The sequence below is a fragment of the Apostichopus japonicus genome, chromosome 9 (genome assembly GCF_037975245.1).
Source record: "Apostichopus japonicus isolate 1M-3 chromosome 9, ASM3797524v1, whole genome shotgun sequence".
NCBI classification, from domain to species: domain Eukaryota; kingdom Metazoa; phylum Echinodermata; class Holothuroidea; order Aspidochirotida; family Stichopodidae; genus Apostichopus; species Apostichopus japonicus.
In genome coordinates this window covers 32,270,550-32,296,552 of record NC_092569.1, presented here as the reverse complement: position 1 = coordinate 32,296,552, position 26,003 = coordinate 32,270,550, and the positions used below count along the sequence as shown (strand labels likewise).

At 34.6% G+C, this 26,003-nt stretch overlaps 2 protein-coding genes across 8 annotated transcripts; both read left to right on the top strand.

Moving 5' to 3' along the window:
* Positions 1–1,584: 1,584 nt before the first annotated feature.
* On the top strand, positions 1,585–24,248 carry LOC139973761 (fibrinogen-like protein A). 5 transcript variants are annotated; one of them, XM_071980622.1, is made up of 10 exons: positions 1,596–1,873; positions 12,074–12,127; positions 13,398–13,460; positions 15,333–15,395; positions 16,883–16,945; positions 17,499–17,683; positions 18,326–18,386; positions 18,734–18,882; positions 19,557–19,827; positions 21,893–24,248. In XM_071980622.1, exons 1-10 carry the CDS (start codon positions 1,801–1,803, stop codon positions 22,153–22,155), a joined length of 1,245 nt encoding a protein of 414 aa, XP_071836723.1. In that variant the 5' UTR covers positions 1,596–1,800; the 3' UTR covers positions 22,156–24,248. The 5 variants fall into 5 exon arrangements, with proteins under 5 accessions (XP_071836726.1, XP_071836725.1, XP_071836723.1 ...); XM_071980621.1 differs by having other exon boundaries at positions 1,602–1,873; positions 16,880–16,945; XM_071980624.1 differs by lacking the exon at positions 13,398–13,460 and having other exon boundaries at positions 1,593–1,873.
* LOC139974304 (uncharacterized) lies at positions 4,050–10,116 on the top strand. Of its 3 annotated transcripts, XM_071981338.1 has the most exons (4): positions 4,050–4,126; positions 6,481–6,649; positions 7,585–7,670; positions 9,087–10,116. In XM_071981338.1, the coding sequence occupies exons 2-4, from the start codon at positions 6,541–6,543 to the stop codon at positions 9,264–9,266; spliced, it is 375 nt and encodes a 124-aa protein (XP_071837439.1). In that variant the 5' UTR covers positions 4,050–4,126; positions 6,481–6,540; the 3' UTR covers positions 9,267–10,116. The 3 variants fall into 3 exon arrangements, 2 of the variants coding, with proteins under 2 accessions (XP_071837439.1, XP_071837438.1); XM_071981337.1 differs by lacking the exon at positions 4,050–4,126 and having other exon boundaries at positions 6,186–6,649; XR_011795434.1 differs by lacking the exons at positions 4,050–4,126; positions 9,087–10,116 and having other exon boundaries at positions 6,186–6,658; positions 7,585–8,372.
* Positions 24,249–26,003: the final 1,755 nt, after the last annotated feature.

Below are 26,003 nucleotides of genomic sequence, written 5' to 3'. Positions count from 1 at the left end.
GCTGTATATGTGAACATATGACATCACACCTGTTTGGCTGTATGTGTGCATCTATGACATCACACCTGTTTAGCTGTATGTGTTCAACTATGACAACACACCTGTTTAGCTGTATATGTGAACATATGACATCACACCTGTTTAGCTGTATGTGTGCAACTTTTGACATAACACCTGTTTAGCTGTATGTGTGAACATATGACATCACACTTGTTTTAGCTGTACACCTGAAACTGTGACATCACACCTGTTTAGCTGTATGTGTACAACTATGACATCACACCTGTTTGGCTGTATGTGTGCATCTATGACATCACACCTGTTTAGCTGTATGTGTTCAACTATGGCAACACACCTGTTTAGCTGTATATGTGAACATATGACATCACACCTGTTTTACCTGTATACGTGACACTGTGACATCACACCTGTTTAGCTGTATGTGTGCATCTATGACATCACACCTGTTTAGCTGTATGTGTTCAACTATGGCAACACACCTGTTTAGCTGTATATGTGAACATATGACATCACACCTGTTTTACCTGTATACGTGACACAGTGACATCACACCTGTTTAGCTGTATGTGTGCAACTATATCATCACACCTGTTTAGCTGTATGTGTGCAACTTTTGACATAACACCTGTTTAGCTGTATGTGTGAACATATGATATCACACCTGTTTTAGCTGTATACGTGGAACTGTGACATCTAACCTGTTTAGCTGTATGTGTGCAACTATATCATCACACCTGTTTAGCTGTATGTGTGCAACTTTTGACATAACTCCAGTTTAGCTGTATGTGTGAACATATGACATCACACTTGTTTTAGCTGTATACCTGAAACTGTGACATCACACCTGTTTAGCTGTCTGTGTGCAATTATAACATCACACCTGTTTAGCTGTATGTGTGCAACTTATGACATCACACCTGTTTAGCTGTATGTGTACAACTATGATATCACCCCTGTTTATTTCAAGTTCACTTATGGTACGATATGTGAAAATTTCAATTATCCTGATCGAATGGCTTGCTAGTTTCTCCAGGGTGGTAAGAATGCTTTCCTCTTTCACAGTCAAAAAGCATATCTTCCTCGGAACTATCCTATACAATAATAACTTATAAGCCAAATATATGTTACTAGCCAAATCAACAGTTTGTCTGTTTATCCATATGTTTGTGTTATGTTGTTGTCAAGGTAATAACATTGCCGTTTGCCTTCTCTCATATGACACAAAATGTCCTTTGTTTAATATTTCTTTCATGCAAGTCTTTTTATTCAACATCTGTTTCAATTAAGTACGGCAGTAATCACTGTCACCATATAAATCGAAAGCTCATATTCCATATTGCAAATTTTTACAGCATCTTTATATAATATCTCGTGAAGACTCGACAGAAGCTTTGTTTAATACCTCCTGTCTCTATTCAGAATGGCTTTAATCACCATATCTATCAAAAGCTCATATTCCATATTGTTTATTTTTACCCCACCTACATATAATATCTCTTGGAGACACGGCGGAAGCTTTATGAAAGCCACAGAGTCTTACCTTGTATTAATCATGTATGGATTATATATTTTTTTTTTAAATCTTCAAGGAAAATTGAAAAAAATCTCATTTACCCAAACAAAAGAAAGATCATGAATATTCACATATGCTTTTTCACCACATCAGGCAGTCTCTGAAAGTCGTTGTGCAAAGAGAATAAGCATTCTCAATCAAACCTTACTCTACGGTGCAAGACCACAAAACAAAAAGATAAGGAAATTATATTTGTTATTCTAAATATGGAAAGGAAAAACATTATTCTACATTTTATACTTTTCATGGTTTGTTTAGATGAATCAAATGCAGCGGGCAGTAAGTATATTTCTTATCTTATATTTTCCTACGTATACTATCAGCCCAAAAATGCAAATATTTGAAAGAAAAATTTAGATCGGAAATCGTGTAAACTAAAAATCTTTTTGAATGCATTATGTAAAATTGAGGAACGAAGTGATAGTAGTATTAAAAATGGTTTAAATTGTGATAATGATCCTTTTTAATAATGACGATAATTGCTAATTATGGTAATTGTACTTCGTATACTTAATTTTGCACTATTTGTGTTGGCGGTTGGCATTTGAAGGTAATGAGAACATGAAATAGCGCAAACTGACACTTGATTATTCGTTTCCACGGGAACGATACTCTTTTAATTTTAAAATATAACATTAAATTAAAAATCTAATAGATTTATTTTGAAATAATTCACCGCCTGGAATTTGTGACTAATCTGGTAAGCCCCAAAATCAATCTTTAGAAATATATATATTTTTTAAATCCAAGACAGTTTTGAATTTTCTGAAAATGACGAATAAAACACAGAACGTAATCAAGGTTACAATGCAACTACTCATTGTGGAAGCAACTATATCCATCACATGTTATTACGTTTCAGATTCAATATTTATTTAAAGTTTCACATTGGTCATTAATTTTTCACCATTAACAAACAATTATTCACACTACATGCTCAAGTATTGAAAATGCATCATAAAAAATTATAGTCAAGGATTTATTTATTTATTTCCTGCTTCGCATATTTAGTGATTAGCCTCTTATTATTATACTAGTACGGAAGCGTTGAAGTCAATTGACGTTTGATGAGATTTTTCGTCAAAATAAGAAGAATCTGAAATTTATATTTGGTCGACCGATTCCAACACTTTAAAATTAAAAATATTTGAAAATTTACATTTTGTCGAGATGCATTTACAAATTGAAATTTGGATTTTGTAGAGATTTACGTTCACTGGTAAAAATGGAGAATATCTAACAATTGACATTTCGACGACCAGATTATACCAGATTATTTTATTTTTCCAGATTTGGAAGAATGAAAGTTAGTAATTTTCAGGATATTAGCATTTTCGACGAGTCGACGCATCTAACCAAAACGTTAAATTTTAGATTCTCTTCACGTTGAGGAGTTGATGCATCTCAACCTGACACCATTTTTGACATTTTTTTGATTTGGTATGATATCGACAAAACGTCAATTTTCATATTTTTTTGTCATCATGACGAGTTGCTGCATCTCGACAAAACGTGAATTTCCAGAGTTTGGACATTTTGACGATATCGAAGATGTCATAAAAACGTTAATTTTCATCTTCTTGACGACTTGTTGCATCTCATTAAAACTTCAATTAACATGTCCCTTCAATGCTGCCGTATATAAGATACTTAGATTACATGAAACATAGTAGTTCAGCTGTAAGGAAATCTATAAAGATTACTTTTAAAATTAGGTTTTCCTGATACTTTTAGTGCCTAAAGCTCTTACTGCAGTAACGTCAGTGATGCCATAAACAAAGGTTGTTACAGCAAAAAATAATGTTATTATTTAGTTAAGCTATGGGGAGAGAGAGAGTTGGGATGGGGGAGGGGGGGGTGGAGAGATTGCATTTTGTGCATGTTTCACCAGGGTACACTGTAAATTTTAATTAGTCATATACACATGCCAAAATTGTCAAATGACTAATTTTGCATTAGTCAGAATTTTTGACTAATTTCATCAGTCATATGACTAATTAAAATGGCTAAAGACCAATGAAAGTTAGTCATTGTCCAAAATAGTGACGAAGCATAATTAGTCAATTGGGAATCACGAAATTTGATTTCAAAGCTTTATGTGTTATTTTTGGTCTTCAAGGTTTTTTGTTATTTACTTACAAACAACTTCCGCGCCACAATATGGATGAATATTAAAAAATTGTTTATAACATCACCAATAATTAAAAACCCAAGGAATAATGGATATGCTATATAACAATTTTCGGTTAAGTGTAAACTCTAAGACGTCATAAGAAAAATTTCCACAAATTTTTTGGGGAAATTGATAATTACTTATAGCAAAAACTTAATTAGATTAAGACGATATTCCAGCACCGGTACTAAAACGTCTTCGTCATTTGACTAATTTAGAATTCACAAATGACGTCAGATATACGTAGCCGCGCGTGCGCACTCTGCAAGCGCCAGGCCTGTTGCTCTCGATGATTCCGACGCCATATTTGATACTGCAGTAAGAAATTCTGGAGCCGAGAAAATGTCTGCAATCGCAAGGTGGGTGTATCTTATAACTTTACTAAATTGTGATTTAATTGCAAGTTATTCTTTATTTAGTATTTTTAGAATAGATAGTTAAATTGATGACAAGTAAATTACCAGTTTTAGTTCTGCTTAGCAACAACGAACGTTCGTCGTTCTAGCCTAACGTTATGCCATATGCATGATATGTGCAGGATACCTCATACTCATAGGCCTAACGTGATTCAATAGGCTATGATGTGCACACAATTTATCTTTGTTTATTTTTGTAAAGTTCATTCTCAGAACCATTAAATGTTAACCTGAGTAGGGCTTAGCTTATTTACTGTTCAAATCGATGAAATTGTCAGACTGAAAGTAACGGTGAACAGCGTTATAACTACGGTGGTCGGCACTGGGCGGGCCCGACCAGCACGGAGGATTTTCGCCCACCACTCTGGATGAAAAACACTGCTTCCGACCGGCACTAATTTCACATAAAAAAAACTACTTAAAACGTAACTATTTGTGAATAAAAGTGTTACTTGCGTTCATATTTCCATCCTTAATCGTGTTTTACTTGCAATTGTACAAGAATCATGTTTTGCAAGGACAATTTTCCTGAATGTTTGAGATTTAAAAATCTAAAAAAACTGAAACCAAATCACAATCTAACTTCTTGTACACGTGCACATTAGCGTGAACCAGAGCCTAACATACAGGAAGGCTATAATCCTACTTGTGGAGAACAGGACCTAAACTCCCTAGCTAGGTGGAAAAAAATCGGTTTGCTGTAGGGCAATTTTCGCACTCCAGCGGATCTGTACTTTTTTTTAAGCCAGCTAGATGGTAAACATCCCTTTTCATATCATGTATCACTGGATTGGGGGTTTACAGCATTTGGTCAAGTTTTCTCGAAAGGGTGTATTACAATAACGTTTCTGGAAAAGTTTGTCCAGTACACGTGTCATGATCATACCGGGGCTGAGCTATACAGCAGCTTGAAGGTCCTCTGCTTCATACACTGCAATACGATGTGGTGAATTGAACTGAAACTGTTTCGCAAATAAGCTTGCATAAAATTTTCACCGAATAGTCACTTATATCTCTAACCCTATGGCAGCCTAACAACACACTAAGTCAATGGTGGAAATCAAGCCTAACCATATGTTTATTCGCTGAACCTGTGACGCAGTAGGCTGGCACTAAAATTATCCATGGTTTAGAGGGCTGTACTACTATTATGCAGATATTAACGTTACGGTCAATGGTCTTTGTAGTTAGCATATATGTACATGTGGCGTAGCTTAATTGTTTTGTTTGACTTTTGGTATGTCAACATGGGTTTTCTGTAGTTCTTGGGGGCATATTTTTAATGCAAATGGCTAATTCCCATTTTCAATTGTAGTTGCGTACCACTCGTTGAACAAGGCTAACAATGTACAAGGCACAGGTAAAGGCTATACTTATGTGCTGTTTTTATCAGACTTTCGAGTAGCCCATTGTCACAATCATTGATAAGTGACTAAGAAATTTTATTTATGAGGTTTGATAACGAGGAAGATTTGCAAGAATTATATATAGTATTGACTCTCGGACATTTGGTAGTGGCGGATTTTAGTGTATAAGGCAATTGTATTAATGTTTTGAGGGAGATAAAATTGGACTATATTTCATTAAAAAATGCCAGATTTCTACAGTTTCGAGTGAAATTCAATTAACCAATGCGAATTGTATCCATCGATATTTGGATTAGTCTCATTCTGTTGGTGTATGTAAGAAACAAAAAGTGAATTCATCAATCCCATTAACACATTTGAAAATCAAGGGCACTATGGTCAATGGCAGGTTGTTCCTACTAGGCAGAAACCATACTGAGCCCTATATTTGTTATCCAAAATTTAAATTCTTTTAAAGTATTATACTTTTTTGGGTCAACTATGCTCTTTATACTTTTTTTGGCAATTGCACTTTTTATGCCAATTAAGATCTCTAGTGATGTCAAGAGTGAAGAATTCCTAAACACTTCCTGATAAATTTGAATTTGTTAGTGATTTTTCAGAATGCTGTTGGGTGTGATCATGTTGAGTGCCACAGTAATGACTGTTTCTGCCTTCATGATATTGTGGGGAAATGTCAATGATGTAATGGCTTCAAATAAGGAGAAATTACATGACTGAACAGCATTGGCAATTTAGCACTCAGCCTGTGACACCCCAGAAATATTGAAATTTTAGCTGCTCCTGCACTAACACCCACTAGAAGTAACCTTTATATTCAACTTGATTTTTTCCCTCACAACCAATAATGTAAATATCAGTGAATGGTGTGCAAGTAGGTTTATTTGTCAAACCCTGAAATTGATATTTCTGTATATTTATTTCCAACAGGTATGCAAAGAAGAGGGCATCCATGATTTGTTTATAGCTCCATGGTTGTAGGAAGGTCTTATGAAGTATGGCAGATCTGTACTACTTAAGGTGTGCCAGTCGATGAAGAGAAAGGATGAGGTCTTTTCCTGGGCAGTTGATGAGATGCAAGGGCAACGAGATGAGCAAAGTAAGAAGGGTACATTCCATTATTTGGTTATTTATTAATATTCAGTGAGGAAGTGTTGAATGACTTATCTCTTTGATTTAATAGAGCCCAAGTCGGGAATGGTTTAAAGATTCAGGTAACATGGAATTAGAGGAGGGACTTAACCTTAGATGAAATGTTGCACAGTAAACCAGTATTTGAAAAAAATATTGGTAATTACCAGTTCAAGCAAGGTACGATACCACAAAAATGAAAGGACCGAAGTACCATCAGTGGCTATACTTATGAAATAGTGTAACTGGTGATAGCATGTATTACACATACCCTATATCACATAGTTCTGAAGACAAAATAAAGTATGTTGCTTATTTATCTTTTTTTGGGAACCCAAGTATTTCTGTGAAAACACTGTATTATCGGGTGCCATTTTTGTCAGTACAACTAGTACTTGTTTTCAACAGTACCATACTACCATGCAATTTCACTCAGATGGGTTCATCAGCACGAAAGCAAGCATCAAATAGTGGATCCTAAATAATTGAAGCAGACATTTTGCCTGTCATGTTTATGACACACATGTTTATGATTGCTTGTGTGGTGCTTCCCGGGTCAGTACTAAAAAGGAATCCTGATCAATGAAGGGAGACTACTTTGCTGTCATTTTGTACAGGTTATATCAGCAGAGCTCTGACAAGGTTTATAATAGTCACATTGTTATGAATTGCAATAAAGTCCTGGTGAGAAGGAGCCATGTTATGAATTCATATGAAGTCCACGAAGCGGCTATCCTGAGGTTTGTCCGATTTAACAAGAACACAAGGTGCTGCAGAACAATAAAGACAAAGCGTTATTCAGAAACATTAAAATTTCAATGTATAAGAGAAGTAACCGACTTTATATGGGTATCATTGTCATTGTACACATCTAATTATAATTCTTATTTATTTTGTCAACAGATGCCACTGCTGTTGCTGCTGTGCTTGGTATTCCATTGCTGTTGAAGGAGAAAATAAAAAGCTTCCTGCTATTTGCTGATGAAAGTGTAAGGACATATTAACCCTTCAAGTCCCATGGGATCTTGTCATAATTGATTTGCAAGTGCACTTTTCAAAAAATTAAAACTAGACTTTACCAATTCGCTATTACAGGACTGTTGGTGTCATTCGAAAGAGCTAATCTTTTTTTCAGAAAATGACACTTTTTTATTGGGGGGGGGGGGGATATTGAATACTGCCCTCCACCACACAAGGGCAGTCCGGACAAAGGGGAAAAAGTTCCCCTTTACAGTGTTGGATATATATATATATTTCACTTGGGAACAATGGCAGTTTTTTGACAAAATATGAATGAAAATTAGACAAAATTGGCATAAAATCCAACAAAGTTTGCTTGAAATTCTGATGTAACCTCAAAAGCCAAAAAAGGGTCAAGTACCAAAAAATCGAAATTTTGAAAAACAAGTCTCTAGGATCAAGGGCATGTAGTGTGGGGGAAACTTCTGCCAGCCATGTTAAGTCCGCCATTCAGTGGGGTGGGGTGCTGGGGAACTGTATGAGGTTCTTGTTGTATTCGCCATTGTGTGCCCTTTTTCAACACAAAGTGCCCCTTTTGTGGGGATTTGTCCCCTGCCCTATTCCCATGTAGGCATCCCTGTTTGTACATCTTTTACCAAAAGAATATATGTGGATGCCTTTATGATCTGTAGATAGCTCCTAATGTTTTTATTAGTGATATATATGGTCAATTCCAGTTAAACTTATCATGGTGGTGTTGGTATAAACATTTGCCATTTTAATTTGTTCAGATTAATTTTCATGAGTGTACAGGGACAGCAATGAATTTCCTACAAAACGCTTGTAAATCTCATGAGAAGTAATGTGATGGGTGTTAAACCAAAATTAATAGCCAGTTTGAATTTCATCTTGAAAGCAAATGTATTTTCATAGTATTTGGAAACAACAGTTGGCACTAGCTGAAGGTGAAGAGTTGGTCTCTGAAAATGTAGGCCATGTGACCATACCTTTGACGCATAAGGAACAGCTGTGCAAAAAATATGACCTGTAAAACTGTTCATAATCTAAACACATTAGTATTATAAATTTCTTATCAATATATGTGTGGCGTGTATGGTTTTGGCAGATTGTTTTGTGATTTTATTGTTACTTTTGAATTGTCCAGGGTTAGTGTTAGAACTAATTTTTAACAGAGAAAACAAATTTTCCAAACTTAAGTGCAGCTTGATTGGTTGGGATTTATTTTACTTGTCGTGAAACTGAATGCAGCTAGACAACAGCCATTTTGCTTAAAATCACACTTGAATGGGAATTTAAAAAAGTGGTGTAGAAAACCAAATTTTTTTCAGGTTCAAGTAGGGTGACTAAAAGCCACATTGATACCAATAATCACCTGTACCATACCATACCATGTAAAATATTATGGTGTATTTTCTTGCTTATAGAATGAAGACCCCCAAGCCTCTAGCTACATCAGGGGAAATGGTGCCACTTATGGAGAATCAACCTGCTTTACAATATTTGTTGATGGGGAAGAAGTTGGATCTTGCAGTCTGCTGATTGCGGATTTGTCTTCATACATTGCATCGTTTTACGTTTTCGACTTAGCTTACCCCACTATTTGAAAGAAGACCATGGTATTCATTCAGAAAATCATCTTCAGCATTAATGACAATTTTAAGTTAGACCTTTCCATTTTAAGTGTGTTGGAGAGGGTTAATCAAAACCTCTAGGTGTAAAAACAAGAATATTAGACCTCTGACCGTTGTCGTTTGTCTGCTGTTAAAACGAAATTATCATACTTTTAAACTAGTTGATACTTAAAATGTAATTCATAATAAGATTTAAATATATAGCCCTCTACATCAAGGGAAATGGTCCCACTTGTGCAGAATAAACCCACTTTACAATATTTGATGGGCGAAGAAGTTGGCTCTAGCAGTTGGTTGATTTCAGCTCTGTCAGCATTCATAGCATACATAGCATCATACTATGTTTTCAACTTGGCTTATCCCACTGTTTGTAAGAAGACCATGGTCTTCATCCAGAAAATCATCCAGTATTTTCTGGTCAACTTCACACTTGTTGTGTAGCAGTACATTTTAAAGCAAGGAATTGAGTCATGACATGACATGTTTTTAATAGAACTTTGACTTTTCAGTTCTTATTAAACTGTATTTGTCCTTTATGTATGAGTGGACATACTGCTGTATAATTTTTAAATCAATATATTGTATTTTCAATCCTCTGACACAATTTGGTGATTGGGACAGCCATTTGGGACCAACTTGTTTATAATATTTGCATCCCTTGAAACAGTTATCTGAAAATATTGGCTTAATCTGACAAAGTTTTTTTTAATGATTGAACCATGGGAGAAATATCACCCCATTCTAGCTGTAACACTCCTATTGAGGCTTTTCATGTATGCTTTTCAAGATATGTTATAGCAATAAATGAGTCTGGTAAAATAAAGCCATGATTTCTGTATTTTTTATTCAAACATACCTTTTCAACCTTGCAATAGGATTTCCTTCATTTACCCCACAAGATTGCCCAATTTGTTTTTGTTTTTTCTGGGAGGCGGGGGGGGGGGGGGTCGGATTGTATTAGCAACAGCCAGCAGGAACCCTGAGTGAAACTTACAGATTTTATGCACACGAAGATCTCCACACAAACTGGAGGCCCAAAACATCCGCTAAAGTGAAATCAAAATCGTGATGGATGGCGCATTAGTCTGATGACTAATGAATAACAGGTCAAGTGCTGTGCAGGACTAATTTTGGAAGTCACCACACTAAATGAATGGTCATATGACTATGATATATTAGTCACTTGACTAGTTTAGCTAATTAGTCATACGACTAATCTTTGCTGGTTAGTCCTTTGACTAATTTTAATTAGGCGTACGAAGCACTGTGCAGGACTAATTTTAATTAGTCAATTTGACTAACTTAGATTAACAGTGTATACGATTATTTCAAAATTTCATGGATGTTTCATGGATGATTGGTTAGACAAACAGAATCGGTCCAGTCATTACATTATAAGTTGACAACTAGCATCGGGTAAACTTACAAATGCTAGGCAATACCCAAAGTTAAAACATTTGGCAATAATTTGTAAGATTTGGTTTATCAAAATAAAACTAACTACAGTAGCTTTGTTAAAACTTCAATTCATTTGAGGGAAGGGGTGGGGATTTGTTTACAAAAGGGATCCAACGTGGTAATGATACACAATACAAACGGGACGGTTCCTATATTCAGCTCCGTTCTCCTACCATTTGGGATTCGGTTTTTATTGAAGTGCATTATTCTTTTCTTGTCAATTCAACATCACCGTATTGAAAACATTTCATGTACACTAACCTTTTCGTTGACCTTCTTGTCTCCTAAAGAGGAGAGATTTGTCAGTTATTTAGCATTGACCCATGGAAAGAGCATTTTGTGAGCAATATGACGATATCTTGATACGGGTGAAAGTCGAAGAAAATCAGAATTCATACAAACTCCTCAAAATTTGGGTGAATTGAAACAATGAAACGCTTTGGACCTATATTTTTGCTTATAGACCATAATTATTCATTGTTGTAAAAAGATGATAGTGCACATTGGGGACCAGACTAAGGGGACCAAATTGCTTCCTATGTGCGTGTGTGTTGCGGGAATTTGATGGAATTTGATATGCCGCTTGCGCATTTTAGGGGGTCAGTTAATAAGATTAGATGAAACACCTAATCTTTATTTTTTTGGCACAGGAATTCAAAGAAACAAATTGACTTAGTTCCAACTTCAGTCTAGAAGTGTCTTAGGCTAGCATAAATGCTTCGTGTACTTACGATCATCATTAGGCTGAAGTTCGTTGATTACTGCTTGGCCACCAGGGCACATGTGGCCTACAGCTTTAATAATCTGATACCTAAAGTCCATGCCTTAACTGGAAATAAAGTTGTAATATTAACCATGGTACATCTATTGAAAGTCAATGGTTTATCTGTTGTAAAAGTATCATAAAAATGAGTACAGATTTGCCAGTTAAGATTTATGAGTACGTCATAATTGAAACCACTCTACGGCGACAAATAATCTCTAGATTTTCGTCTTAAAATACTACTGATTTGCTTGTCGTGAATTCAGTGCCGAACTAAAGTCACGTGCCACGTCCTCCTACTAATTGGTTACATTTCAATCCAAGAAAACTTTACTTGTTATAGGCAAATATAATAAATTTCTCATATTTGAAAGCTAATAGACTATAGTTGAATCCACTAGACGATTAATATTGGAAATATTTTTAGTAAAGTAATAAACTTGTTCCAACTCGTTTTGTTTTCACATCTCGATTAAAAAAAATTCGCAGCAGCTTCACTAAATCAACACAGTTTATATATATATATATATCAAGTAATGTAATTCTCTTTACTTTGTAGAGCTGTGTAAATTCGCGGAGAAGTTTCCTGGCGTGGGAGGTTCTTGCTACGAAGGTACAATATGTATTATTACTGATATGTTTTTCTCATTTATATTAATGATAGCCTTGTGGAAAGTACAGAAATATAATTCCTATTTGTTGTCACTATACAAGTTGTATCAAGCTGTAAAATCAGATTAGTGGATGTTGTTGAATTAACATTCAATTCCTTCTTAAAGTTTAATTTACATAAGATTGTACATTTGACCATAAAACTACCCTTATAGGGTGAATGAATGTCTGTACAATAAATCGAATATATAATTAATCCCTTTGTTCCAATAAAGAAATATTTGTACCGATTTAATCCAACTGAGGTAAATAAGTTTAAGCAAATCAAAACAATTGATTATCATTTTGGTTTGTCAAACAGATGATCTACAATATTTAGGAATCTTACTAAAAAATTAGCATCAGGAAATTTTATATTAAAATCAACTTATAAATACTGATTAATTTTATTAATGTAAAGTTATTTTACTATAATACTATATTTGAATGGAAACATTTGACCTTTTACAGGTTAATCTAACAAATTATGGACGTAATATTTTCAAAATGAAAATATATATATAGATAAATATAGATATATACCATAATTCAAAAGCTGTCACAAGTTTGCCAATAGAACGATTTGAATGCAGAATATGAAGACAGATGCGTGGACTTATTGCAAAACCTAAGATAGAAAATACTAGAGGAATCCCTAAATCATAAATAAAAGGCTTCTTAATGGTTTAAAAATCTCTTACCTCTGTCATGTATGGTGCCATCATTATGTATACAAATCGTCGCACGTTATAGGAAGCAAATATGACGCCCTTTTTTTATTTGTTGATGCCCCTCCTTCAAATGCTGTTGCCCTCCAACTAAGAATTCCTTGCTACGGGCCTGTATCGACTCCATTAAGTTCACCCAGATGTATAACACATTACATTCGTTATCTTGCCTTTTTTATAGGAGGGGGAGGTGGAATTTGCTTTCTTTTAAAACATCTAGCTCTTCCCCTATTTTATATTTCTTCCAATTAATATTTGATGTGTTTGGCACTTGCAGATAGTTCTTGATTTTAACTACATATGTTTTTGTTTGTATATCTTGATTAATGTTTTTTTTTACCGGCATTCCTTGTATTATGTTGACATTTTTATTTTTGTCGAACCTAAAGACAATTCTTTCATGCTTACATATTAACTAAATATTGTAGGCGCGTTCCAAACTCGAGCCGAGTAATAATTTGTTTGATTGATATTCGAAGATGTTTTTTTTCCATCCTTATCTAGCACCAAAACCAGAAACCACAGAAGCGTTAACTACCCCGGAACAATCTCATCTTACAACAACAAGTAAAAATAACGAAACAATTATACATTGATTTTATCCACCACTGTTGATTTATAATATCGTTTATCCAGTGGTATGTGCATATGAAAAGTAGCCAACTAACTTAAAATTGATTGGAGAAAAATACAACTGTTATAGCATATACTGAAATAAGCCAAGAGGCTGATAATATATGTAATACTGTTAGAAATACTCCTAGAATCACAGCAATCACTCACATTTCATCTCCATTTTGATTATTGTTACAAAATATGCGTATCGTGTTTTCATGAAAACCTTAATAAACTTGAAAGCTTTATAGCTTTATAAGATTAAAGCTAGGGTTCCATCAGATGATGAAAGGTTTGGCATTTTATTTCAAAAAAGATCGAAAATACTTAGTGAACGCTTCAATCAGAGAAGTGTTGATAATGGTTTTAAGATCTGTATCTGGTTACAATGTTCTTTTGAATGGAAGTTATTTTTACTTTTAGTTCTTCTTATTATTATTATCATTGTCTATTTTGATGTTATCTTTGTATTGTTTATACTATGTCGGCTCTTCCTATACCGTTAACTCCTTTAATTCTAGTGAGATGTCAACATATTTTGATTGATTTATTATTGTCGTTGTATTGTTCTGAAGTTGTATTGTTCAATAATCATGGACGTTAAATATGAATGTAAGAGACTGACTTCGGTCAGCTTGCATCTTTGATAAGCCAATGAAGGTTCTTTGCGGGTTCCTGCTTGCAGGAGGATTTAAAATACATACATACATTCGTCTCTCATATCTTATGTGTTTCTGCTGTCCCGTTCTTATCGGAGCTACTGTTTGACATGAATGTCTGTACAATAAATCGAATATATAATTAATCCCTTTGTTCCAATAAAGAAATATTTGTACCGATTTAATCCAACTGAGGTAAATAAGTTTAAGCAAATCAAAACAATTGATTATCATTTTGGTTTGTCAAACAGATGATCTACAATATTTAGGAATCTTACTAAAAAATTAGCACCAGGAAATTTTATATTAAAATCAACTTATAAATACTGATTAATTTTATTAATGTAAAGTTATTTTACTATAATACTATATTTGAATGGAAACATTTGACCTTTCACAGGTTAATCTAACAAATTATGGACGTAATATTTTCAAAATGAAAATATATATATAGATAAATATAGATATATACCATAATTCAAAAGCTGTCACAAGTTTGCCAATAGAACGATTTGAATGCAGAATATGAAGACAGATGCGTGGACTTATTGCAAAACCTAAGATAGAAAATACTAGAGGAATCCCTAAATCATAAATAAAAGGCTTCTTAATGGTTTAAAAATCTCTTACCTCTGTCATGTATGGTGCCATCATTATGTATACAAATCGTCGCACGTTATAGGAAGCAAATATGACGCCCCTTTTTTATTTGTTGATGCCCCTCCTTCAAATGCTGTTGCCCTCCAACTAAGAATTCCTTGCTACGGGCCTGTATCGACTCCATTAAGTTCAACCAGATATATATATATTCTATTAAATTCGTTATCTTGCCTTTTTATAGGAGGGGGAGGTGGAATTTGCTTTCTTTTAAAACATCTAGCTCTTCCCCTATTTTATATTTCTTCCAATTAATATTTGATGTGTTTGGCACTTGCAGATAGTTCTTGATTTTAACTACATATGTTTTTGTTTGTATATCTTGATTAATGTTTTTTTTTAACCGGCATTCCTTGTATTATGTTGACATTTTTATTTTTGTCGAACCTAAAGACAATTCTTTCATGCTTACATATTAACTAAATATTGTAGGCGCGTTCCAAACGCGAGCCGAGTAATAATTTGTTTGATTGATATTCGAAGATGTTTTTTTTTCATCCTTATCTAGCACCAAAACCAGAAACCACAGAAGCGTTAACTACCCCGGAACAATCTCATCTTACAACAACAAGTAAAATTAACGAAACAATTATACATTGATTTTATCCACCACTGTTGATTTATAGTATCGTTTATCCAGTGGTATGTGCTCATGAAAAGTAGCCAACTAACTTAAAATTGATTGGAGAAAAATACAACTGTTATAGCATATACTGAAATAGGCCAAGATGCTGATAATATATGTAATACTGTTAGAAATACTCCTAGAATCACAGCAATCACTCACATTTCATCTCCATTTTGATTATTGTTACAAAATATGCGTATCGTGTTTTCATGAAAACCTTAACAAACTTGAAAGCTTTATAGCTTTATAAGATTAAAGCTAGGGTTCCATCAGATGATGAAAGGTTTGCCATTTTATTTCAAAAAAGATCGAAAATACTTAGTGAACGCTTCAATCAGAGAAGTGTTGATAATGGTTTTAAGATCTGTATCTGGTTACAATGTTCTTTTGAATGGAAGTTATTTTTACTTTTAGTTCTTCTTATTATTATTATCATTGTCTTTCTTGATGCTATCTTTGTATTGTTTATACTATGTCGGCTCTTCCTATACCGTTAACTCCTTTAATTCTAGTGAGATGTCAACATATTTTGATTGATTTATTATTGTCGTTGTATTGTTCTAAAGTTGTATTGTTCAATAATCATGGACGTTAAATATGAATGTAAGAGACTGACTTCGGTCAGCTTGCAGCTTTGATAAGCCAATGAGGCTTCTTTGCGAGTTCCTGCTTGCAGGAGGATCTAAAATACATACATACATTCGTCTCTCATATCTTATGTGTTTCTGCTGTCCCGTTCTAATCGGAGCTACTGTTTGACATGTATGTCTGTACACTAAATTGAATATTTAATTAATCCCTTTGGTCCAATATAGAAATATTACTACCGATTTAACCCAACTGAGGTAAATAAGTTTAAGCAAATCAATACAATTGATTATCATTTTGGTTTGTCAAGCAGATGATCTACAATATTTAGGGATCTTACTAACAAATTTGCATCAGGAAATTTGATATTGAAATCAATTTAAAAATACTGAATAATTTTGTTGATGTTAAGTTATGTTATGCCAAACATATTAATAGTGATTGTCAGAATAAGATTTACTGTTGTTGGCATTAAAGTGTACTCCATTTTACGTCTTATTGTATTTTGACGACACTTTACTTGTCTTCCTTGTATTAGCCCTTTTTTTCAAGTGCCTTTGGTATGTATCGTCAACTAAAAAGGATTTACTTCGATGAATCATGAAACGCCAAATATTTTAAAACTTTTGCAACATGTGCAGGAAGTTGAGCAAGCACAATTCCTATGAAAGTTGTTGTGTATTATTTTGAAATTTTGAATTGCTACAATGTAGGCTACTAAACAAATTTAGTCATATAAATGACCCATTACCTTGACTAATTGACTAGCCTGGGAAGCCCATTTCTAGAATATCAAATATCGCATGTTATTAGTGAGGTTTTATTTAACGTTCTTATAGCAGCTACTGACGAGAGTACCACTGTAGAGGAACTGACTACTCCGGAACCGGTTCATTTTGCTGCACGTAAGAAAAAATAGCAATTTACCATGGTAACCATCCTTGTTGTTGTTTTTTTCTTACATTTTGTATCATTCTTACTTCTTACCTTTTCATTATAGCCCTTTTTAATTTATGCATCAAATGATAAGTCAGCAAATTGTATTAATGACTGAAGGTTAGTTAGGAGGGTAAAAACAAACAATCACTTCCGTCTGACTCATTTAACCTAAATTACTTTCTCGGTTGTACCGTTGATATTTGAACAAACAATAAACTAAAAGGAGCAATAATATTAGAAATACACTTTCTGGTACTTCGTATACTAAAACAAAATATTACAATTACATGCTATATTTGCGGGAATGTATTTTTTAGTGGCCGTTAACAATCCTTTTTGGCAGTAAGAAAAGAAAACTTAGTGTAACTTGTTTATTCATATACAATATTACTTCATTTCAAGAAGCTTGGTTATTGTACACGAGAGTAGATCTCAGCACAATTCGTTCTGCTTCAACGAAACTGGAAAATAAAGATTTTGATAGTAAATGCTTCAAAGTGGTTCGTATTTTCCTCTTAGCATGGATCGTCTGCAGCGCGGGAAAACCGGTGCATAAAGATTGCAAAAGATGTGTAACCGTCTGCGATGTCTCAGACCTCAAAAACTGTTCTCTTCACTGTGTCTGCTCTAAAGATTACAAACAAGTAGCAAAGATATGCAAATCCTCTGAAGATACCGGGTGCAACATAACAAGTTTGGTACAGGTAGGTGACCTTAACTTCCGTTTACCTTCTATACCATTTCATTTAATTTAAAATTATTGTGGTTAATGTTTTCTTTTTTATACAGTGCAGTATTACCATGGAAAGAAAAATAGCATTGTTGATTCTAACTTAAGGTAAAGAGGCCTTTAAAAAGCCAACAAGAAGTTTTTGAATCAAGTTCTAAAATTCGCGACATAAAGCAATCTTATATCATTAGTTAAATTACTTTTCAAAGAACACTTTTACCAGTTTTGATATTGGAACATATCCTATCATTGGTCATTTTAAGAGCTTCAGTCCTTAAATTAAAAAAAAAAAAAAAACATTTTAACAATTATAAATAAGTAGCCTGTAATATTTTAGGAATCTAAAAGACAGAAGGTTTGTTTAATTTATTTAAGGAAGCTACTTATCATATTTATCTCTAGCAAATAGAATAATGATGCTGATTCCTCCATCCCATCATCTTTCAACATTTGATCCGCCCCATTCTCAGTTTATTTCTTTCCCATCTGAGTGTGTGATTGAGTGACTTATAGTATTATCACATTGAATACATCTTCTAAAGATGTGTTTACAGTCAAATATCTCGAAGTGGCATTACTTTTATCGAACACAAATCTGCGCTAATTCATTCACCAGAGTACTCCGGGAACCTGCAGTAACAGTAAAAGTGAACAGACACACCAATGGAACATCAGCGGTACGGATAACATGACATAAGCCACAAGTTTTGTAAATGTTATTACTTTAAATTATAAACTTCTAACCTTTAATTCTTGCGGAAGGTGGATAGGGTGGAGAGGGGGAAGACAGTTTGACAGAATATGCGGCTACAAGTGTGTCAGTCAGTCAAATAAATGTTCGCTTCATACAGCTAGATCATAAAAGGTCTATTTTGGGATCTGTACCTAAACGTTTTGACACAAAGTCGACCTTTTATCCCATAAAATTCGATGAAAGATTACAGAATTTCCTAATTCAATTATCAATCAATGGTTTAACTTATTTAATCACAATTAGTTACAGTCAATACGTTTCCAATTCCAGATCTATCTGCATTATATAAAGAACCTAAGTATCCTACAAACTGCAAGGAAGTGTACGAACAGAGCGGGATGTTTCTCATAAAACCCGCCGGTGCCTCGGAGCCTTTTAAGGTCTATTGTGAAAATACCACTGATGGGGGAGGCTGGACAGTAAGTTTTGTACATGTTCTCCATTATTATCATTATTACATAACATGCAGACAAATTCCTGTCAGACGTATATGCCAACCACGCGCATCAGTTCTTAACACTCTATAAACTGTATCACCTGATTACCACTAAAAGAGATTCAGAGATAGACATTGTCAACGAGGAGCTCCGAGACAAACACCCACTACTGTGACGATAGCGTTAAGGTGTTGACTAATAAAACTCTTAAAGTTTAAAGGATTATGGACAAATGTGTGTGGAAAAGGAAAGGAAAACAATCTATGATCTTAACAATGTTACTTATCTCATACATTTGAGAACAAGAGTTGACGTTATTTAGGGTATGCTACATTACTGTTGTAATGACTTGTGGCGGTCAGTTCAATAATTAAAACAGAGGAACTTCAATTTTTCATAGTAGGCGTACCAACGTGTATCAGAAGCTAAGCGTAAATTTAAAGTTACAACGGCAATCAGAGAGAGGTATCAAGTTATAGGATTAACCTGGTCAGAAAGTTACGACAATGCCTCTAAGATCATCAATATCCTGTCGATAATTTATCATTGCCAATGCGAATTTTAATAGAAATCGAACTTGAATTACATCATTGAAGTCACTTCATATAAGAATGCAACCAGTGTCTTTGAAAATATCACATTGTTTTCACTTATAGGTCTTTCAACGTCGTTTAGATGGTTCTGTTGACTTCTATCGCGACTGGAATGAATACAAACATGGCTTTGGCTACATGCGTCGAGAATTCTGGCTTGGAAATGAGAAGCTAAGCTACCTCACCAACCAAGGAAACTACGAACTGAGGGTCGACTTGACCGACGTTAACGGCGTGCAATATATCGCCAAGTACAATCTCTTCAGAATTAGCGATGAAGGCAGTAAATACACTTTGACAGAACTAGGCGAATATCTACCCCAAAGTACGCCAGGTTCGTAAGGTTTTGTTTCTTTATTTTTAACCTAAAATTGAATTGTAGTTATACCGCCACGCAGATATGTCCTTTAAAAGGCGACAGTGTTTCTTCATTTTTTTTTTCATACGTAACTTGTCCAACGACGACATGATATTGTATTCACATGTGACATATAAATAAAATTGACCTACCAAGCAACTGTATTCTTATATTCCGTGATTCATATTGAAAATTTCCAAATAAATGGAATTCAAAATAAAACTCCCTAAGCATGAACCACACAGCACGACAATGGGTTATAGTTAGCGCACATCAGCCATTTTATTTTAATTTGTGTTGGTAAATAAGAGTATATTCTTTCACATAAATGTCTTATATTATTTACTGAGTAAAACAAATATGTAGTGTGTAACAAATCCCGTTAATTTCTTCAGTCAAGTAATTTTGCGGTAATAACTACAAATTTAATCGTGGAGCAAGATGATACCTCAAATATGTGCTTACTTGGTAGTACATCACAACAGAACAAACACCATAAATACAAACAAAATATCAAAAAGAAATCCTTAATCAAGATGAATAAATGAAAGATCTATCAAAAAAAGGGAATACATTATCATGTTATCAAGAACAACAACACACAATCTAAGGATGCAACACACTGTAGTTGTTTGCCTCTCCCATATGCATTTTATGAGATATTAATAGTTGGAAGTTGTATTTAAGTCTGTACAGGACAGATCGGAAGTTAACATACTGTAGTAAGAGTTACATTGATTGCCAAAACATATTTACCTGCTTTAATTGGTACGACAGGATGTGCATTTCTAAGAATACTAATCTTGCAGTGTGGGGTAACTAATTAGTCATGATGAACGATTTCTTTGAGTAGAAAAGTTGACGGAAACTTGAAAGGAAAGAATAACCTCCCGGCTAATGTACAACTAAGGCTTTACGAAAACAGTTGGGAGGACTACGATATAGACCGGGACAAGTGGTCAATTTGATGGCTCAATGAAATATGGAGAGACCCGAGACAATATGAAGAACAAATGCTTTAGGAATAGGAACAATTTTTGGACCAAAATGAAGGGTTATGAAATGGGACTTGGTTCTATGAGCGTCCCATGAGTGTCTCAGTTGCGTCCCATGAGCGCCCATGAGCGTTCTATGCGCGTTCTATGTGCGTCCCATGAAGGCCCCACGAGAACCCCATAAGTGGCTTAGCTCTTAACGCCTCTGATGTGCAGCATTACTTTCTTAAATGATGTTAAGTTTGTAGACTTTATGTCGTTTATGGAATGCAAATTCTATAATTTCAAAAGGATAATTGTGTTGGTTGGTACGGTACATTTCGTTCTCTCTGCAATATTACAAACAAAAAAACAGGTTAAGGACATATCGATTGTCTCCAGAAACTGAGCTCTATGATAATGTGACACAGGTTTTCAAATAAACAAAGTAGGCTTTATGGTGCCCATGTTGTCAGTTTCGTTAAATTTACCTACAAATATCCCCATTGGCTTGATCTATCAAGTTATATTCTGATGGTATCACAACATTAATAACCACTTTTGAAGAATTAGTACATTTTTGGTACGCGGTTTCACTGAGCATTTTAGGATTTATATATTTTCCTTCCAAGATTATGTCTTTGAAGGAAGTATACCCTCTACTACATGGCACAAAACTACGCCTGATAAAACTTGGCGAATGACGAGGCAGGAAAAAAAATTAATAGGTTTCAAAGTGTAAGGCACTTGTCTACTACAAGCATATTAAAAAGATGGATTACCATTTATAAAATGGATAGGGGTATTGACCATTCAGTAATGTCTTTGAAGAAAGTATACTCTATTACATGGTACAAAACAACAGCCTGATAAAACTTGGCGAATGACGAGGCAGGACAAAAATTGATAGGAAATAATAACAAACACACCGTAACTGGGTAACCAGTATAAAAATACAATTAAAACGAATAGTATAGGTCAATAGGGTAATTAAATCAAGAATAATATGGACTTTTAAATGTCGACAAATACTTACAATGTCTTACATGTATTATTCCCCTTTTTAGGTAATGATTCCCTGGCATTCCATGCAAACATGTCATTTTCCACAAATGATCGAGACAACGACGAGGACACCATGATGCACTGCGCAACTGCGAGACATGGTGCATGGTGGTACAGCAAGTGTTCGGGATCAGACCTCGAATCGAACCTCAATGGACTTTATTTCACATGTGCTGAATGTACTAACGGTATAATGTGGGGCTCGATTCCTAACGGGGGTTCTAATATCACATACAGCGAGATGAAAGTGCGCCCTGTTAACTAAGTCGAGTTTAATCACTTAACTTTGCAAAGTTAATCACTTAACATATTCTTCATAATTTTCTGGTGGCTGAAGTTTATTTACTTAGCACAATTGCTGAACCTTTCCTGAATCTGTAGGCGATAACCATGTCCTCATACTGTTATGTATTACGAATATATGATTTTTTACTTCAATTTTTTGATAATTTGTAAAATGCATCTTGCAACAGCAGAATGTTATCAGGGCACTTCTGCTGACAATGTATTCTGATACCCCCCCCCCCCCCACCACCCCGCTCCATCATCATTTACAGTTTCTACGAGGAAATCACGTTTCCCAAAAAAATATACATTCATATGAGATTTTACGTACAGAATACTTTTGATAGCGAGGCTAACACTCCAAATCTATCAGGCATAAGATAAAGCAACAAGAATATTATTATAGCCTTTGTCAGCTTTTGAAGTGAATTTACCCTGATGACATCATGTTGAAAATGTTAGTGTATGGATGGATGGTTGAATAGTTGGATGGGTGGATCAATGGTTGAATAGATAGATGGATGGTTGAAAAGGTGAATATATAGATGGATGTTTGAAAGGATGAATGTATTGATAGATGGTTGAATGGCAGGATTTATAGATGAATAGTTATCATTTATTATCATTAGTTATCATGATCATTAGTTATCATTAGTTCTCATTCTTCTCATGAATGAATATATAAATGATTTATGGTTGCATAGGTGGATGAATGGATGGGTGGTTGAATAAGTGGATGCATGGATGATTGCTGAAATATATGTTTTTTTAATGTTTTTTTTGTTGTTAATGGATTAATGGGGACGGTTAAGTAGACGGATGGCTAAGGAGGATATGCCACTGGTTAATCGAACTATACAAGAACTTGAATGGAAGGAGACAAAGATAAATAGATACATGTTTGCGTGCATAGATGGATGGAAGAATTGATGAATTTGAAAACTAAGTAGTTCAGCAAAGTGAGTACTAACAGCATATTGTTTTGTATTTTATGTCATTAAATTTTATATAAGGATATAATAGTACAGATTCTGTTTCTGTGACATCAAAAAAATCTCATGAATAAATATTTCGTATAATTAATGATACTGTTTAATGTAAATATATATAGATAGAATGTTGAATGAATTGATGGTTAAATAGTTGAATAGATTAGTGAATGGATATTTTAATGGTTGGATGAATAATTGAATGTAGCTTGAGGAATGAATGAGGAAATTGTTTGTATTAGCAGATGGACGTATGAGGGGATAGGCAAATATTTCGTAGGGTTGCCATATGAGCAGATGGATGAAAAGCGACATGGATGGAAGGATATATTCCATGGAATGGTGAATGGATAGATTGTTGATTGAGAGAATATGTAGATTGATGAATGAATGAAGAAATTCATATGTTGATCTTTTAACAGATTTGGGATACAGACAAATATATCAACGAATATATATATGGACGGATTGTTGTATGGCGAGATAGATGTATGAAATTAAGACATGAAAATGGATGAACAGATGAATAGATTTATAAACTGGTGAATGGAAGGATGAACGGATGAACGGATGAATGGTAGGAGGGTTGAACAGAGATTTGATTGGTTGGATGAAGGAAGGTTTTTTATGGAGTTTTGTTGTTTGTTATACTAATGTGATATATCAGTTAATGTATGTAGTAATATAGTAATATATATTTTAGAAGGAAGGCTGTCAGCAGTTACACAGCGTATATAGCAACATTCTTGTTCAGATAATTTAAATTACTGTTTCAGTTCCACTACTGAAAACTATATCGTATGAAATTTGAGAATAATATTCTAAATGTGACTTAAAATAAACTATCCGAACGAGCATAAAATAGAATTAAAATGATTTTCAAGAGAAGATTGGTGAACATTGGTTGATGTTCTTATATATGTTACTGGGGTAATCAGAATATTGTTGATAGATTATATATTATATATTTCCTGATAATCATCTTTCTTTTGGTATATTAAACATATCCTTAGTAATGTTGAATGTTACAATTGTTAATCAAGTAGATCAGAACAGAGTATAAATAAATGTGTAATTCATCGTACATGCAACTGGTCAAACAACTATGATTCGTTTTTTGCACAGAGCCGGAGTTGTCATTTCAGCTGTTTTCTCTCTTTACATGTACTTGAATTATTAGGCGATCACAGACCAGCGATGTATTATGCCTACTTTATAAGTCAATGACATTCAATTAAAATATATTTGGTGAAATAATGAGATAAATTTCGATCAATGCCATCGTTAATGCTAAAAAGCGATCATAAACGAACTGATTTGAGTAATAACCTCTCTAATTGGAAGTCGTTCTAATTGGAAGCTCTAATTGGAAGTCGTTCTCTGCAAATAATTTATGATCAAAGAAAGGAATATCGCTTACTGTTTAACCAAGAACTTATCTTATTTTATGATACCTTGTTGTAGGTTGTAAAACGACAACGTAACAATTGGATCTATCGTCACTATAGCAACGGTATCAGTTATAGGAATAATTTACAATACGGTCATGTAAATAGATCATGTCCTTTCAATTTGTATCCTATTAAAAGGCGCATATTAAAAAAAAAAAAAAAAAAACTATGGTGGCCGTCGTCTTCACATAATCTGTTACTAAGAAAAAGAAAAACACTGATAGTTAAGGGCACATGCGTATTAATGGATAGAACAGGTTTCACTTTAGCAGGTATGATAAAAAAAACACACTTAGAGTAGCTATTTATCACAAACTTTCGTCGTGAAGAAATGATAAAAGATCTAACCATCACCCAAAATATACCTTAGAATTTATTTGTATTGAGGACAGACCCTACACATCCTTACATGGGAGTCGGCTTTAACGACTTCAGTGCCACACCCAAGGCCGTAGCTAAAGGGGTGTGAAGCTCCTACCCCCACCCCACCCCCCGGCATTTATCCATGGCAAACTTTTGAACCAGTCGGCAAAAATGTAAAAGTAAAAGGAAAGAGAAAAAAGAAGGAAGGGAGAGGAAAGAAGAGAAAGAAGGAAGAAAAGAAAGGAAGAGAATAACGAGAGAAGAGGAGAGAGAAAAGAGAGGCAGTGGCGTTCCTAAACGGGGGCCTGGGTCGGAGGCGGGGGAGGGAGAGGAAGACCGCCCCTTGTACCAGTCATGGATACCATGCCACAGCCCCCCCCCAATACAATAAATAAATAATTATTTATGGAGACGCTAGTGGCGGCCACCTATAGAGCAAAGGTGGCAATTTTCCCTTCTTTCGCAAATCATGGTGGTGGTTTGTGCCAACTAAAATTGCCTACTAAAAATGAATATATTGAACAAACATTACGAAAAAGTAAGAAGCATTCAGTAAAGAATCTAATTTCCTTACATATAATTAGTTCATAGATGGCACCATTTTGCATCTAAGCCACCTTACACAATAAACATGTTGGATTGACAAAAGGTAAGATCCTCCCTGGGTGCCAACAGTCCTAGGTAACCCACTGAAAAGCGGGAAATAGATAACAAGACGGATTAAAGAAGGTGGCTGGGAGGAGAGGAGATTGGAATAAATGTAGACTGTAAACCACTGCCTGTTTCCTTGACCACTCATATGACAAAGTAAAAGTTTAGCCCCTCTTTGGCACATCAATACCGTAAACCATAGCATTTTTGTGGACCTGCAATGACCTTAGCTATGGGACCTTCAATGAATCAGCGGACCCATGACCACTGGACCCTGACCACTGGACCCTGACCACTGGACCCTACCCCCGTTGGACTCTTCGTTTTATCCGTACTTCTTGTCGGTATTTCCTTCTGTTTATTTGGCAAAACAT

Excerpts from the sequence above, each read along its gene's own strand:
- LOC139974304 (XM_071981338.1), top strand. The coding sequence starts at position 6,541 with ATGAAGTATGGCAGATCTGTACTACTTAAGGTGTGCCAGTCGATGAAG. Across the intron at positions 6,650-7,584 it reads AGGGCAACGAGATGAGCAAA|ATGCCACTGCTGTTGCTGCT; the intron begins GTAAGAAGGGTA and ends TTTTGTCAACAG. Across the intron at positions 7,671-9,086 it reads TGCTATTTGCTGATGAAAGT|AATGAAGACCCCCAAGCCTC; the intron begins GTAAGGACATAT and ends TCTTGCTTATAG.
- LOC139973761 (XM_071980621.1), top strand. The coding sequence starts at position 1,801 with ATGGAAAGGAAAAACATTATTCTACATTTTATACTTTTCATGGTTTGT. Across the intron at positions 15,396-16,879 it reads ATCTCATCTTACAACAACAA|CAGCTACTGACGAGAGTACC; the intron begins GTAAAATTAACG and ends ACGTTCTTATAG. Across the intron at positions 19,828-21,892 it reads TCTACCCCAAAGTACGCCAG|GTAATGATTCCCTGGCATTC; the intron begins GTTCGTAAGGTT and ends TCCCCTTTTTAG.